This window comes from Somniosus microcephalus, chromosome 32, assembly GCF_052327205.1.
Source record: "Somniosus microcephalus isolate GS21.2 chromosome 32, FLI_Smic_1.0, whole genome shotgun sequence".
Classification (NCBI taxonomy): domain Eukaryota; kingdom Metazoa; phylum Chordata; class Chondrichthyes; order Squaliformes; family Somniosidae; genus Somniosus; species Somniosus microcephalus.
The window spans coordinates 39572182-39586905 of NC_141018.1; the positions used below are offsets into that span (position 1 = coordinate 39572182).

The window sequence follows — 14724 nt, forward strand, 5'->3', positions numbered from 1 at the left end:
GAATTCAATCTGGAGAAGTGTGAGGTAATGCATTTGGGGAGGGCTAACAAGGCAAGGGAATACGCTATAAATGGTAGGACACTGAGAAGCGCAGAGGATCAGAGGGACCTTGGAGTGCATGTCCACAGATCCCCGAAGGTTGCAGGACAGGTAGAGAAGGTGGTTAAGAAGGCATACAGGATACTTGCCTTTATTAGCTGAATATATAGAATATAAGCGCAGGGAGGTTATACTTGAACTGTATAAAACACTAGTTAGGCCACAGCTGGAATACTGCATGCAGTTCTGGTCACCACATTACAGGAAGGATGTAATTGCACTAGAGAGGGTGCAGAGGAGATTTGCGAGGATGTTGCCTGGGCTGGGGAATTTTAGCTATGAGGAAAGATTGGATAGGCTGGCTGGGGTTGTTTTCTTTGGAACAGAGGAGGCTGAGGGGCGACCTAATGGAGGTGTATAATATTATGAGGGGCCTAGATAGTGGATAGGAAGGACCTATTTCCCTTAGCAGAGGGGTCGATAACTAGGGGGCATAGATTTAAAGTAATTGGTAGGTGATTTGGAAGGGATTTGAGCAGAATCTTTTTCCACCCAGAGGGTGGTCGGGGTCTGGAACTCATTGCCTGAAAGGATGGTTGAGGCAGAAACCCTCATCGCATTTAGAAGTACTTGGATGTGCACTTGAAGTGCCGTAACCTACAAGGCTATGGACCAAGAGCTGGAAAGTGGGATTAGGCTGGATAGCTCTTTGTCAGCCGGCACGGACAAGATGGGTCAAATGGCCTCCTTCCTCCTGCTGTAAATTTCTATGAGTACTTACAGCACAGAAACCGGCCATACAGCCCAATAGATCCATGCTGGTGGCTGTGCTCCACATGAATCTCCTCCCAACCTTCTTCATCTAACCTCATCAACATATCCTATTCTTTTTCTCCCTCATGTGTTTATCTAGATTCCCCTTAAATGCATCTGTGGTAGCAAGTTCCATATTCTAACCACAACACGGGCCAGGGGTTAAGCCTGGGACCTTCTGGTTTAATATGTCACTGGATGGTACATTTTCCCCAAGCTGTTGGGTGGGTTTATTTTCTGTAGGTTTTGATTTCCGTGTACCGATTTGTTATCTTGGTATGCTTCTCCAATCTCATTTGTGCACTCTTTTCCTTTTTGCAAAGGTGCATTTTTCTAACCTTTTTGTGTGAGATTTTCCCCAAATTACCTGGCAGCTTAGAGAGTAGCAGCACAGGGCGATCCCAGATAACTGCCAATGCTCCCTGTACTGTAGGGATATAGATGTTCCAGTGCTTTGTTAACCCAAACAGTAGCCAGCCAAAGAAAGTCACACTACTTTGTATATTAATCAAAGTTACCTTTAATGATTTAACATTACACTCATCTTTAAAACATTTACCCAAGCTTAAAGGCAGCACCCAGCAATGTACACAACCTTTAAACCCAAGGATCTCTGCATCAAGGCAGAAGAGTGGTCAGCTCCTTCATAGCTCTTGAAGTTTCTTCTTGTCCTTCCTCTGTAGGGGGTTTCTGGATGGATGAAATATTTCAGAGGTCATCTTCTGTCAGCCAATGGCATCATCAATCACAGAGGCTTGGACTACCATTCCTGGTGGTTGAAGGAGGCTAAACAACAACATCTTTTATTTATATAGTGCCTTTAACGTAGTAAAATGTCCCAAGGCGCTGCACAGGAGTATTTTAAGATGAAAAATTTGACACCGATCCACATAAGGATAAATTAGGGCAGGTAATCAAAAGCTTGGTCAAAGAGATAGGTTTTAAGGAGCATCTTAAAGGAGGAAAGAGAAGTAGCGAGGCGGACAGGTTTAGGCAGGGAATTCCAGAGCTTATGGCCTAGGCAACAGAAGGCACAGCCACCAAAGGTTGAGCGATTATAATCAGGGATCCTCAAGAGGGCAGAATTAGAGGAGCGCAGATATCTCAGGGGGGTGGGGGGGTGTTGTGGGGCTGGAGGAGATTACAGAGATAAGAAGGGGTGAGGCCATGGAGAGATTTGAAAACAAGGATGAGAATTTTGAAATCGAGGCATTTCTTAACTGGGAGCCAATGTAGGTCAGCGAGCACAGGGGTGATGGGCGAACGGGACTTAGTGCGAGTTAGGACACGGGCAGCCGAGTTTTGGATGACCTCAAGTTTACGTGGGGTGGAATGTGGGAGGCCAGCCAGGGGTGCGTTGGAATAGTCAAGTCTAGAGGTAACAAATGGAGATGTGCAACTATGTGAAGAGCAAATAAATATGGAAAAGTTAGGATGAAATAAAATATAATCCTACATCAATTCTTTTCCATAAATTGTTTTAAATCTCAGATATTCCTCCAAACACTGAAGGACTGTGTTATCTACTTCAGGATTAAATTTGTTGGCAAAGAGATGGTGTTGTTGCAGGATCCAGTGAAGGTCACCAGAACCATAGATGCACACTGCACGATGGTGAGCTCCTGTACACTTGGGATAGGGTGCATCTTTGTATATATCCCCCTCCATGTAGGACCACTTCACCAGGCGGGCAATGGCTGCCATATCCGACATCTGATACTTGGCATTGGGGGGGTCGGAGCCTGGGACTGTAGGAATTCGCTGCAGAGTAGCCCAAACATGTTCATCAGGACTATAGGTATCTTCTGCCCACTTTAGAAATTTCTGGATTTCAGGACTCTCAAACAAATGGTTTACAAATTCCCTTGCAGCCACGAAGTAAGCATTCCCAGTGAACATGGGAGTACTTATTGGAGGCGAGCTCTTCTTCTCCTTAGTTCTGCTTATTTGGTTTTTAACTTCATGATGAAAAAGCCACCGTTCCTGTAATTTAAGAAAAGGACACGCTAGCAGAGATCAGAATGTGGTGATTACTGCAGAAAGGCCATTAAACCAATAAATAGATGGAATAATAACCTAAAGATTTTTTAAAAAGGGGAAAAAAAATTCAAAATGGAACTAAAAATCAGAAGAGATGTAAAACAGGCTGCCCATTTGCGATCACCCATTTTACACAATCGCACAATGTCAAAATATGAACTTACAAACAATGACGGACAGGTAAAGACCCTCTGGTCCATCCAGCCTATCCCACATAATTGCGATACCTTGTGTATCACAATATATACACTCTCCACCCCACCTGAAACCTGGGAGGTGCAAAATTTTTTTTTTTTTTTTTTTTTTAAAACCCAGGCCAATTTGGGGGAATAAAATCTGGGAAATTCCTCTCCAACCCATTTAGGCGATCAAAACTAGTCCAGGAGATCACTGTGGCCCTGAATTCCCTGCAATACCTACCTTCTGTAAGAGGTGATCTCCGTCCCAGCCAGAAACAGGTCCAGCTCTCGCTTGAAGGAATTCAGCAAATCAGTATCATCGCACGAGGCGGTAGCCTGTTCCAGAGCTCCACTATTCTCTGGGAAAAGAACCACCTCCTGACATCAAACCTAGATCTGGCCTTACACAACTTCAACTTGTGACCCCTGGTCCTCCCTAACCTGTTTAATGGAAACAAACTGTCAACTGGAACAGAATCTATTCCCTTCATTATCTTATAAACCTCAATCAGATCACCCCTCAGTTACATTTCTCTAAAGTGTAGAGTCCCAACTCTTTTAGCCTATCTTGATAACGAAGATCCTTTATGCTGGGAAGTAGTCCAATGGCCTTCCTCTGCACCATTTCCAAAACCTCAATATCACCCACCATGTGAGGAGACTAAAACTGGTCACAGTATTCCAAGTGCAGCCTGACCAAGGTTTTGTACAAGGACAAACTAGTATGCCTCATCGTGTACTCAGTTGTCATATGGATACACCCCAACGCCCTATTTGCTCTAGCTATCGCTTCACGAAATTGCTCACGTACCTTATTTTTTATTCGTTTATGGGATCAGGGCATCGCTGGCAATGCCAGCTTTTATTGCCCATCCTTAGTTGCCCTTGAGAAGGTGGTGGTGAGCCGCCTTCTTGAACCGCTGCAGTCGTGTGGTGATGGTACTCCCACAGTGCTGTTAGAGAGGGAGTTCCAGGATTTTGACCCAGCGACGATGAAGGATCAGCGATATACTTCTAAGTCAGGATGGTGTGTGACTTGGAGGGGAACTTGGAGATGGTGGTGTTCCCATGCGCCTGCTGCCCTTGTCCTTCTAGGTGGAAGAGGTCGCGGGTTTGGAAGGTGCTGCCGAAGAAGCCTTGGCGAGTTGCTGCAGTGCATCTTGTAGATGGTACACACTGCAGCCACGGTACGCCGGTGGTGGAGGGAGTGAATGTTTAAGGTGGTGGATGGGGTGCCAATCAAGTGGGCTGTTTTGTCCTGAATGGTGTCAAGCTTCTTGAGTATTGTTAGAGCTGCACTCATCCAGGCAAGTGGAGAGTATTCCATCACACTCCTTACTTGTGCCTTGTAGATGGTAGAAAGGCTTTGGGGAGTCAGGAGGTAAGACACTCGCCGCAGAATACCTAGCCTCTGACCTGCTCTTGTTGCCACAGTATTTATGTGGCTGGTCCAGTTACGTTTCTGGTTAATGGTGATCCCCAGGATGTTGATAATGGGGGATTCAGTGATGGTAATGCCATTGAATGTCAAGGGGAGGTGGTTAGACTCTCGCTTGTTGGAGATAGTCATTGCCTAGCACCTCTGTGGCATGAATGTTACCTGCCACTTATCAGCCCAAGCCTGAACGTCGTCCAGGTCTTGTTGCATGCGGGCATGGACTGCTTCATTATCTGTGGAGTTGCGAATGGCGCTGAACACTGTGCCGTCATTTCTGACCTTATGTTGGAGGGAAGGTCATTGATGAAGCAGCTGAAGATGGTTGGGCCTAGGACACTGCCCTGAGGAACTCCTGCAGCAATGTCCTGGGGCTGTGATGATTGACCTTCAATCACCACAACCATTTTCCTTTGTGCTAGGTATGACTCCAACCAGTGGAGCGTTTTCCCCCTAATTCCCATTGACTTCAGTTTTACTGGGGCTCCTTGATGCCAGACTCAGTCAAATGCTGCCTTGATGTCAAGGGCAGTCACTCTCACCTCACCTCTGGAATTCAGCTCCTTTGTCCATGTTTGGACCAAGGCTGTAATGAGGTCGGGAGCCGAGTGATCTTGGCGGAATCCAAACTGGGCATCAGTGAGCAGGTTATTGTTGAGTAAATGCCGCTTGATAGCGCTGTCGACACCTTCCATCACTTTGCTGATGATTGAGAGTAGACTGATGGGGTGGTAATTGGCCGGGTTTGATTTGTCCTGCTTTTTGTGGACAGGACATACCTGGGCAGTTTTCTACATTGTCGGATAGATGCCAGTGTTGTAGCTGAACTGGAACAGCTTTAAAGACGTATGCACTAGAATGGCCAAATCTCTTTCTATCTCCACCTTATTTAATGCTTTTCCATGAAGGGTTTATGAATGTTGAGCATTTGCCCTGCTCACATGCATAACACTGCATGTATCCAAGTTATACATCACTTGCCAGTCATGAGCCTAATCTCCCAACAAATTAAGATCCGCCTGAAGCAGACAAGCATCGTCTACAGTCCTAATACTTGCATTGATCTTCGTATCATCAGTAAGTTTGCAGATCGTGCCCCCAACACCTACATCCAGATCATTAATAAAAATAGTAAAGATTAACAGTCCCAACACCAATCCCTGCGGGACACCACTGGTGACTGGTCTCCAAACAGGTCCAAATCCATCTAAAACTACTTTTTGCCTCCGTCCTGCCAGCCAGTTCTGAATCCAGCCCAATATATGACCACTAATACCAGAGGCTTCAATCTTAGAGAGAAGCCTCTTGTGCGGTACCTTATCAAAAGCTTTTTGGAAGTCTAAGTAGACAATGTCTACTGGACTTCCCCCATCCACCAACTTTGTAACATCCTAAAAAAATACAATTAGATTTGTAAGCCATGACCTTTTTATGAAGCCATTTTGGGTGTCACTAATATGTCCCTCTCTATCCAAGTATTCATATATTGCATCCCTAATGATTCCCTCAAGCATCTTACCTATTACTGATGTTAAACTAATGGGCCTATAGTTACCCAGGTCTGTCTTGTCACCTTTTTTAAAGATGGGGACTACGTTAGCCTCCTTCCAGTCTATTCCAGAGTGCAGTGAGCTATTAAAAATACAGGCTCGGGGCTCATACAGCAGATGACCCATCTCCCCGAGGACCCTCGGATGGGGATCATCTGGCCCGGCTGCTCTATCTCTTTTCAAGTTCTTAATTCTTTGTAAAACAATATGTTCATCTATGTTAATATTACTAGTTTTGTTAGTAACATTATTAAATTCTAATAGCTGAGCATCATCTTCAAGGATGAAGACCGATGCAAAGTACTTATTTAATATTTCCACCATACCCAGTGAATCCTTTCTAACCTGCCCTTGAACATCCTTCAGTGGCCCAATACTGTTGTATCCGTGTATTAATGGAGACACGGAATGCAGGAGTTGGTTTAACAGGTGTTTACTGAACAAAGTCTGGAGGTGAACTAAAAGATACAAGACACTATACAGGCTTATATACCCGAGTGGTCACTACCGGTATTACAGTACACAGGGGCTCTTAAAAGGTACATACACTACAAATACAGTCTTTGATAGCTCTCCGACTCTTCACATAATTTAAAAGCTTTTCCCATTACTTTCACAGTTGTCTACAATCCTTTTTCTCACCAGCCTTTTTGCTGATCTAATAGCAACCTTTGTTTTCTTTAGTTGTTCCTTGTACTCAACTGTTTATATAAATGCCTTTCATTTATATAAACATTTCTGTTAACATCTCAGTTGTCTTTGTGTATATATAATATATATATAAATAAAATAGTCAGCCACCTTTGCTTTTTCTTACCACACTTTGTTCTTTTGACTTTGGGTACATATTTGTTTTCCACATTTTATAATCTTGTTCTTAAAAACTTTCCACTTGCATTCTACGTCAGTCTCATCACACAGCAGGGTTAGCCAATTTACCCATTCCAAATCATCTGCCATTTTAGTGAAATTTGTTCTTCTGAAATCTGGTACAAGTTGCATATTCTCAGTACCTTTAGCTCTACCAGCCAATTGAAACTGTATAATGTTGTGGTCACTGTTGGCAATGTTCCCCCACATAGAGGCTCAAAATCTACCCCTTGTCTGAGCCACAATTCCCCTCATTTAAACTTTGGGAAGAGTGAACCCATCCTCATTGGCCCCTGCCACAAACTCCATACTCTTGGCTCCAATTCTATCCCCCTCCCCAACTATTGTCTGAGGCTGAACCATACTGTTCACAATCTTGGCATTCTATTTGACCCCAAGCTGAACTTCTGACACCACATACCATCATAAAGGCGGTCTCCATAAAATTACCCGTCTTCACCCCCACCTCAGCTCATCTGCTTATGAAACCCTCATCCATGAAGTTGTCACCTCTCAACTTGACTTTCCACTGCTTCCCTGGTCAGCCTCCCATCTTCAACCCTCCATAAAGTTCAGCTTATCCAAAACTCTGCTGTTTGTGTCCTATCCCACACCAAGTCCCTTTCATCCATTACCCCTGTCCTCACTGAATTACATTGGCTCCTGGCCCCCCAATGCCTCGATTTTAAAATTGTAATGTGATGAAATATTCCATTCATCACTGCCTGTGACTGTGGTTGGTTTCAGGTTTCCCCTCACCATTGTATTGCCTGTGACTGTGGTTGGTTTCAGGTTTCTCCTCAGTATTGTATATTGGAATGTATGGAATGTGTTGTGTGTAGGGCTCCGCCCATACCTGGCCTCTATGTAAGCCAGCTCAGTCTGGCCTCATATCCAGTACTGCAGAGCTCCAGATGGAAGATACCTCTCTCCACTGCGTGTTATCTTCTAAGTTAATAAAAGCCTTGTTTTGTTTCGCTAACATCGAGTCTCGGGATTATTGAGGCACATCAATTTTATTAACTTATTTTTCAACACGATGGATCAACTCCTGAAACCTGAACGTTTGGATTTGGATCAGCATGCTCCGGACGCATCAGCACGCTTCGGACACTGGTTTATGTGTATGGAATTCTTCCTGGACAATTCCGCAGCCGTCAAAGATGCTACGGACGCTGCGAGTATGAAACTCGGAATTCTGCGGAATTGGGTAAGCCACCGGGTTTACCCCCTCATCCAAGACGCCGACACGTACCTGGCCGCCTGCGACATCTTAAAGGCGCATTACCAGCAGCCTACGAATGAGGTGTATGCTAGGCATCTGCTCGCCACTCGCGCACAGCGACCTGGGGAATCGGTGGAGGAGTTCCTAGGCACCCTGAAAATGCTTGGCAAAGACTGCAAGTGCCGAGATGTAAAAGCCGCAGTGTACACCGACGAGCTTGTTCGCGATGCCTTTATCACAGGCCTCAGCTCCACTTACATCCGGCAAAGACTGCTGGAAAAAACGGGATTGGACCTGAAACAGGCTGCGGACACCGCGCGATCCCTGGATGTGGCCCAGAGAAACTCGGACGCCTACTCTTCAGCCCGCGCCGTCCACACCGCCACGTGTGCACCAAGGGCGCCGCCATCTTGGAAGGCATCTTCCCCGCCCGGCAGCCCGACACCGTCGGGGCCCCGCTCTCCCCCCAGAAGCCCTACGACAGCCGCGACGCGTCGGGGACCCAACTGCTACTTCTGCGGGCAGCCAAAGCACACCAGAAACCTGTGCCCGGCGAAAGGCACCACCTGCTTTAAGTGCGGTAAGAAGGGGCACTTCGGGAAGGTGTGCAGAGGGAACCCCGCCGGAAAACCAAAACCCGCCACCGCCGCGTGTGCGCCGTGGGAGCGGCCATCTTGGACGCCATCTTGCCCGACCTCGTGGGGTCCGCCATCTTGTGAGCAGACAGCGTGGACGCCATCTTGTCTCGATCAGGGCCCTACAGTGGCATCGGTCACAGTGGACCAGACCAGGCCCCACCCGCTATCCAAATCAATGGTGGACATCGAGGTAAACGGGTGCCGGGTTAAATGTTTAATTGACAGTGGAAGCACGGAGAGTTTTATCCACCCTGAACTGGCACAACAACTCTCCCTAACGGTGGTCCCTACTCGGGGTACCAGCTCTATGGCTGATAAAACCCAGACATCGACCATTCTGGGTTACTGCACGGTACAATTGTCCGTTAACGGGACGGTATACGATAATTTTAAAGTATTAATCATGAAGAATCTATGCGCGAGCGTGATCTTGGGCCTGGATTTCCAGTGCAACCACCAAAGCATCACGCTCAAGTACGGTGGGTCCCAGCCGCCCCTCACAGTGTGCGGCCTGGCTACCCTGAAGGTAAAGCCGCCTTCGCTATTCGCGAACCTTACCCCTAACTGCCGGCCAATAGCGACCAAAAGCAGGAGGTACAGCTGGGAGGACAGGCGGTTTATCGCGACCGAGGTAGACAGGCTCCTGAAAGAGCGCATTATTGAATGCAGCAATAGCCCGTGGCGCGCCCAAGTGGTGGTGGTAAGGGGTTGCGAGAAGAAACGGATGGTGATCGACTATAGCCAAACGATCAAGAGGTACACCCAACTAGACGCCTACCCGCTACCCCGCATATCAGAAATGGTGAACCAAATCGCCCAATACCGGGTGTTCTCCACCATCGACCTCAAGTCAGCGTACCACCAGCTCCCTATCAGACCAGAGGACCGCCCGTACACCGCCTTCGAGGCGAACGGACGCCTCTACCAATTCCTCAGAGTCCCCTTTGGGGTGACGAATGGGGTCTCGGTCTTCCAGAGGGAGATGGATCGCATGGTCGATGACCACCACTTGCAGGCAACCTTCCCCTACCTCGACAACGTCACCATCTGCGGTCACAACCAGCAGGATCACGACTCGAACCTCGAGAGGTTCCTGAAAACCGCACAAAAACTCAACCTCACCTACAACGAGGACAAGTGCGTTTTCAACACCACGCGCCTCTGCATACTAGGCAGCGTGGAGAATGGGGAAATCGGACCAGACCCCGACCGATTGCGCCCCCTACGGGAGCTGCCCCTGCCCAACACTCCCAAAGCCCTGAAAAGGTGCCTGGGGTTATTTTCTTATTATTCCCAATGGGTCCCCAACTACTCCGACAAAGCCCGCCCCCTCTTGAAAGCATCCTCTTTTCCGCTCTCTGCTGAGGCCCACGCCGCCTTCAAAAGCATTAAGCAGGATATTGAGCGGGCCACGCTACAGGCAGTGGACGAGAACACTCCATTTCAAGTGGAAAGTGATGCGTCTGACTTTGCCTTGGCGGCCACCCTCAACCAGGCGGGGCGGCCCGTAGCTTTCTTCTCGAGGACCCTCCAAGGGCCCGAGATCAGACACTCCTCCGTGGAAAAGGAGGCCCAAGCCATCGTGGAGGCAGTGCGCCACTGGCGCCACTACCTAGCCGGCAAACGCTTCACCCTACTTACCGACCAGCGGTCGGTAGCGTTTATGTTCAATAATAAACAGAGGGGGAAGATCAAAAATGATAAGATTCTTAGGTGGCGGATCGAGCTCTCCACCTTCGAGTATGACATCATTTACCGGCCAGGGGCCCTTAACGAATCCCCAGATGCCCTCTCACGAGGGATGTGTGCCAGCGCCACCGGGGATCGGCTACAGACCCTCCACAACGACCTCTGCCACCCAGGGGTCACGCGGCTGTTCCACTTCATAAAGTCCCGCAACTTACCCTACTCGATTGAGGAAGTTCGGTCTCTGAGTGCAAGCCTCGGTTCTACCACCCTGATAGAGCCCACTTAATCAAAGCTACACGGCCCTTTGAGCGGCTCAGCTTAGATTTCAAGGGCCCCCTCCCGTCCGTCGACCGCAATGTTTACTTCCTGAACATTGTGGACGAATACTCCCGGTTCCCATTCGCCTTCCCCTGCCCAGACATGACCAGCGCCACGGTCATTAAATGCCTCAACAGCCTGTTCTGCCTGTTTGGTATGCCGAGCTACATCCACACGGATAGGGGGGCGTCCTTCATGAGTGAAGAGCTACGCCAGTACATGCTGTCCAGGGGTATCGCCACGAGCCGTACCACCAGCTACAACCCCCGGGGTAACGGTCAAGTGGAGCGAGAGAACGGGACAGTATGGAAAGCAGTCACTCCAGCTCTAAGGACCAAGGGCCTCCCTATCTCCCGCTGGCAGGAAGTCCTCTCAGATGTGCTCCATTCGATACGGTCGCTATTGTGTACTGCCACCAATGCCACGCCTCATGAACGAATGTTTAGCTTTCCCCGGAAATCCACCTCAGGCGTATCCATGCCGTCATGGCTCTCCATCCCAGGTCCGGTATTCGTGCGAAGGCATGTGAGGGGCCATAAGACGGACCCTCTCGTGGAGCCAGTGCACCTACTCCACGCCAACCCCCAATACGCGTATGTCCGGCACGCCGACGGAAGGGAGGACACCGTGTCAATAAAAGACGTCGCCCCAGCCGGTAACGACAACAACCACGGCAATAGCAGCAACAACGACCACAGCAACTCTTACCCACCCACGACTCTTTCATCACCCCCAGAAGAACATCGACCAACGGCACCCCCACCAACTACCCCTTCAACAACCCTGGCGGCACCCCTGGCAGAGACCCAGGAGGCCACCGGGGACACCCAGCCGACACCCGCGACACCACAACAGCCACGTCGGTCGCAGAGGACTACCAAACCCCCGAACAGACTAAATCTATAGAAGGGGTGAATGTGATGAAATATTCCATTCATCACTGCCTGTGACTGTGGTTGGTTTCAGGTTTCCCCTCACCATTGTATTGTCTGTGACTGTGGTTGGTTTCAGGTTTCTCCTCAGTATTGTATATTGGAATGTATGGAATGTGTTGTGTGTAGGGCTCCGCCCATACCTGGCCTCTATGTAAGCCAGCTCAGTCTGGCCTCATATCCAGTACTGCAGAGCTCCAGATGGAAGATACCTCTCTCCACTGCGTGTTATCTTCTAAGTTAATAAAAGCCTTGTTTTGTTTCGCTAACATCGAGTCTCGGGATTATTGAGGCACATCATGTAAATTTTTGTGTTTTAATCTCTTCATGGCCTCACCCCTCCTTATCTTTGTAATCTCCTCCATCCCTACAACTACCATCCCCAACCCCCCGCAAAACTCTGCTAGAAATTCGTCTCGGGCGGTTGTGCAGTATTGGATCGACCGCCTGCTATACACAGCGCCTGATATTCAGCCTATTGACTGCAGTGGAACCGAATATCAGACACTGCGTATAATGGGCGGCCGATCCGATACCGCCGGTTTTCGCCACCGCTCGAGATGAATTTCTCGGAATATTCCTCTGATTCTGGCCTTTTGATTCTCTTGCTCTCTTCGCTTCATCGTTGGTGGCCGTGCCTTCAGCTGCCTAGAGCTCATGTTCTGGAATTCCCTCACTCCTCCTTCGAGGTTCTTCTTAAAACCCGCCTCTAACTAACCAAACTTTTGGTCAGCCCTCCTAATTTCTTCTTTTCTGCCTCAGCGTCCATTTAAAAAAATCTGATTTCGCCTCCAGGAGGCACCCCGGAATGTTTTTCTACATTAAAGATGCAAGCTGTTGTAATCTTAATTGGCAAGCACCCAAGCCTCCTTCTGTCTAATGGTTGCAGTCACAAGTTTAGGACATAGAGTGAACCCACGACAGAGCAGAGCATGTTGAGGCAGCAGCAACTGGCCCCAGACACTAGGCTGAAACCGCAAACTTTATCAAAGACACCAACACTGGACATGTTTGTATCCAATATGTTTCCAATCCTTTGGGGTTGAACCATGTGACCTTGCACTTTGCTTTACTAAAGGACACCCACTGGTTGATGTCAGTCACCCAATACGTCGGGCATCAGCGGTTTAACTTTGAGGGTACAGGAGGCCAATAGAAGAAATCGCCAACCCACCTTTTTGACAGCTGAGGGCAATTCGGACTCTATGCTGTTTTTCCCGTTCAGCACAATCAGGTTTCTGACAATCTCGGCGTTTGTTTTAATGGGGAAGTCCAGTCCGCACAGGTTAATGAAATACCTCCACTGGACCGGGCTCTGCAGCAGGTCCTCCATACAGTTCAGATCAGCCTGGACCCGGGACCACGACGCGTAGGTCACGTTCTCCAACTTGCTGGCAATGAAAACATTATGGAAACAAGCGGCGATAGCCCTGACAGCGAGATGGAAACTGGCGGCACTTTTCCTATCCACATGGATACAGTACACGTTCTGGGGGGTGTAAATGCTCCTCAGGAGTCTCTCAAACATTTCGATGTTCCCATGAATCACAATGGAATAGGCGACGGGGAAATGCCTCTCCTCCTTGCTGAGTGCGAAGGTTAGATACTTACGCCCCTCTATAAATGCAGCACAGTCCTTCGTAATTTTCAGATAATGATTTTCTGTCAAACGAGTTTTTTTACGTGACACATCAAGAGAGTTTAAAAGTGCTTCTTCAACGGCTGCCTGATCTCCTCTAATAATCTGGGGACAGATCGGCTGTTGAGCAGACAGGTGTAGGGTTGTGTAAAGCCGATCCAAGCACCGTCTGTTACTCGCATCTCCCGAGTTTTCCCAAATTCCCAGCATCGCATCCTCACAGGAATGAAAATTCCCACTAAATAGAAATACAAGTCCAGTTAGCGCAGTCAGAGCGCCCAAAACCAACCGGAGGCGGCAACTGACAATGTTTCTCATATCTTTATACAAGAAATTTCAAAGACCATTCTTTTCAAACCCTCGCCTGTCTCCTCTAAATAACTATATGCTCATATACTTCCCTATATACACACACCTACAGTTAATTAAACCACACCCCTGCTACACCGTCACTCTGCCTCTGAAACTAAGGTCTTCAATCGAAACAGAGGAAACTACAAGGGTATGAGGGACAAGTTGGCCATGGTAGATTGGGAGACTACACTAAAAAGGTATGAAGGTGGACATACAATGGCTAACATTCAAGGAAATAATGGCCCAGTAATTCGGGTCCCAACGTGTGAGTAAGCACCGTGTACTCACGCGTGGGCCCGATGGAAGTGCCGGTTTTCAGCATGCACAGTGTATGCGCGGAAAACCGCAGGGGTTCAGAGGTGGAACGCGTGCGCGCAGGAGTCTGCACGTGCGCTTTTTTTTTAAACAGGGTTGCCCGTGCGATAAGGCCTCCAGTTTTTACGCAAGAAAAAAGCAGACGTAAGTACTTAGTTTTAAAAGGTAAGTGGTCTATCAATTAAAGTTAGAATTTTTTTCCCCACAGGTTTATTATTTTTAAAGACTTTACAGTAAGGTTAGTGTATTTTTAGACCCGATTTGTTAAAAAATTATTTTTTTCAAAAATTTGAATAATTGTTTAATGGGATACTTGCCTTCATTAGCCGAGGCATAGAATATAAGAGCAGGGAGGTTATGATGGAGCTGTACAAAACGCTGGTGAGGCCACAGCTGGAGTACTGTGTGCAGTTCTGGTCGCCTCACTATAGGAAGGATGTGATTGCTTTGGAGAGGGTGCAGAGAAGATTCACCAGGATGTTACCTGGGATGGAGCAAAGAAGGCTGAGGGGGGACCTGATTGAGGTGTACAAAATGATGAGGGGCATAGATAGGGTAGATAAAGAGGAACTTTTCCCCTTAGTAGGGGGGTCAATAACAAGGGGGCATAGATTCAGGGTAAGGGGCAGGAGATTTAGAGGGGATTTGAGGAGGAACTTTTTCACCCAGAGGGTGGTTGGAATCTGGA

General features: G+C 48.1%; 1 protein-coding gene across 1 annotated transcript; it reads right to left on the reverse strand.

Moving 5' to 3' along the window:
• Nucleotides 1-1416: 1416 nt before the first annotated feature.
• LOC147097508 (beta-1,3-galactosyl-O-glycosyl-glycoprotein beta-1,6-N-acetylglucosaminyltransferase 3-like) lies at nucleotides 1417-13983 on the reverse strand. The gene is made up of 2 exons (XM_085972469.1): nucleotides 12903-13983; nucleotides 1417-2835 (listed from the first exon to the last, which is right to left on the reverse strand). The coding sequence occupies exons 1-2, from the start codon at nucleotides 13683-13685 to the stop codon at nucleotides 2305-2307; spliced, it is 1314 nt and encodes a 437-aa protein (XP_085828595.1). The 5' UTR covers nucleotides 13686-13983; the 3' UTR covers nucleotides 1417-2304.
• Nucleotides 13984-14724: the final 741 nt, after the last annotated feature.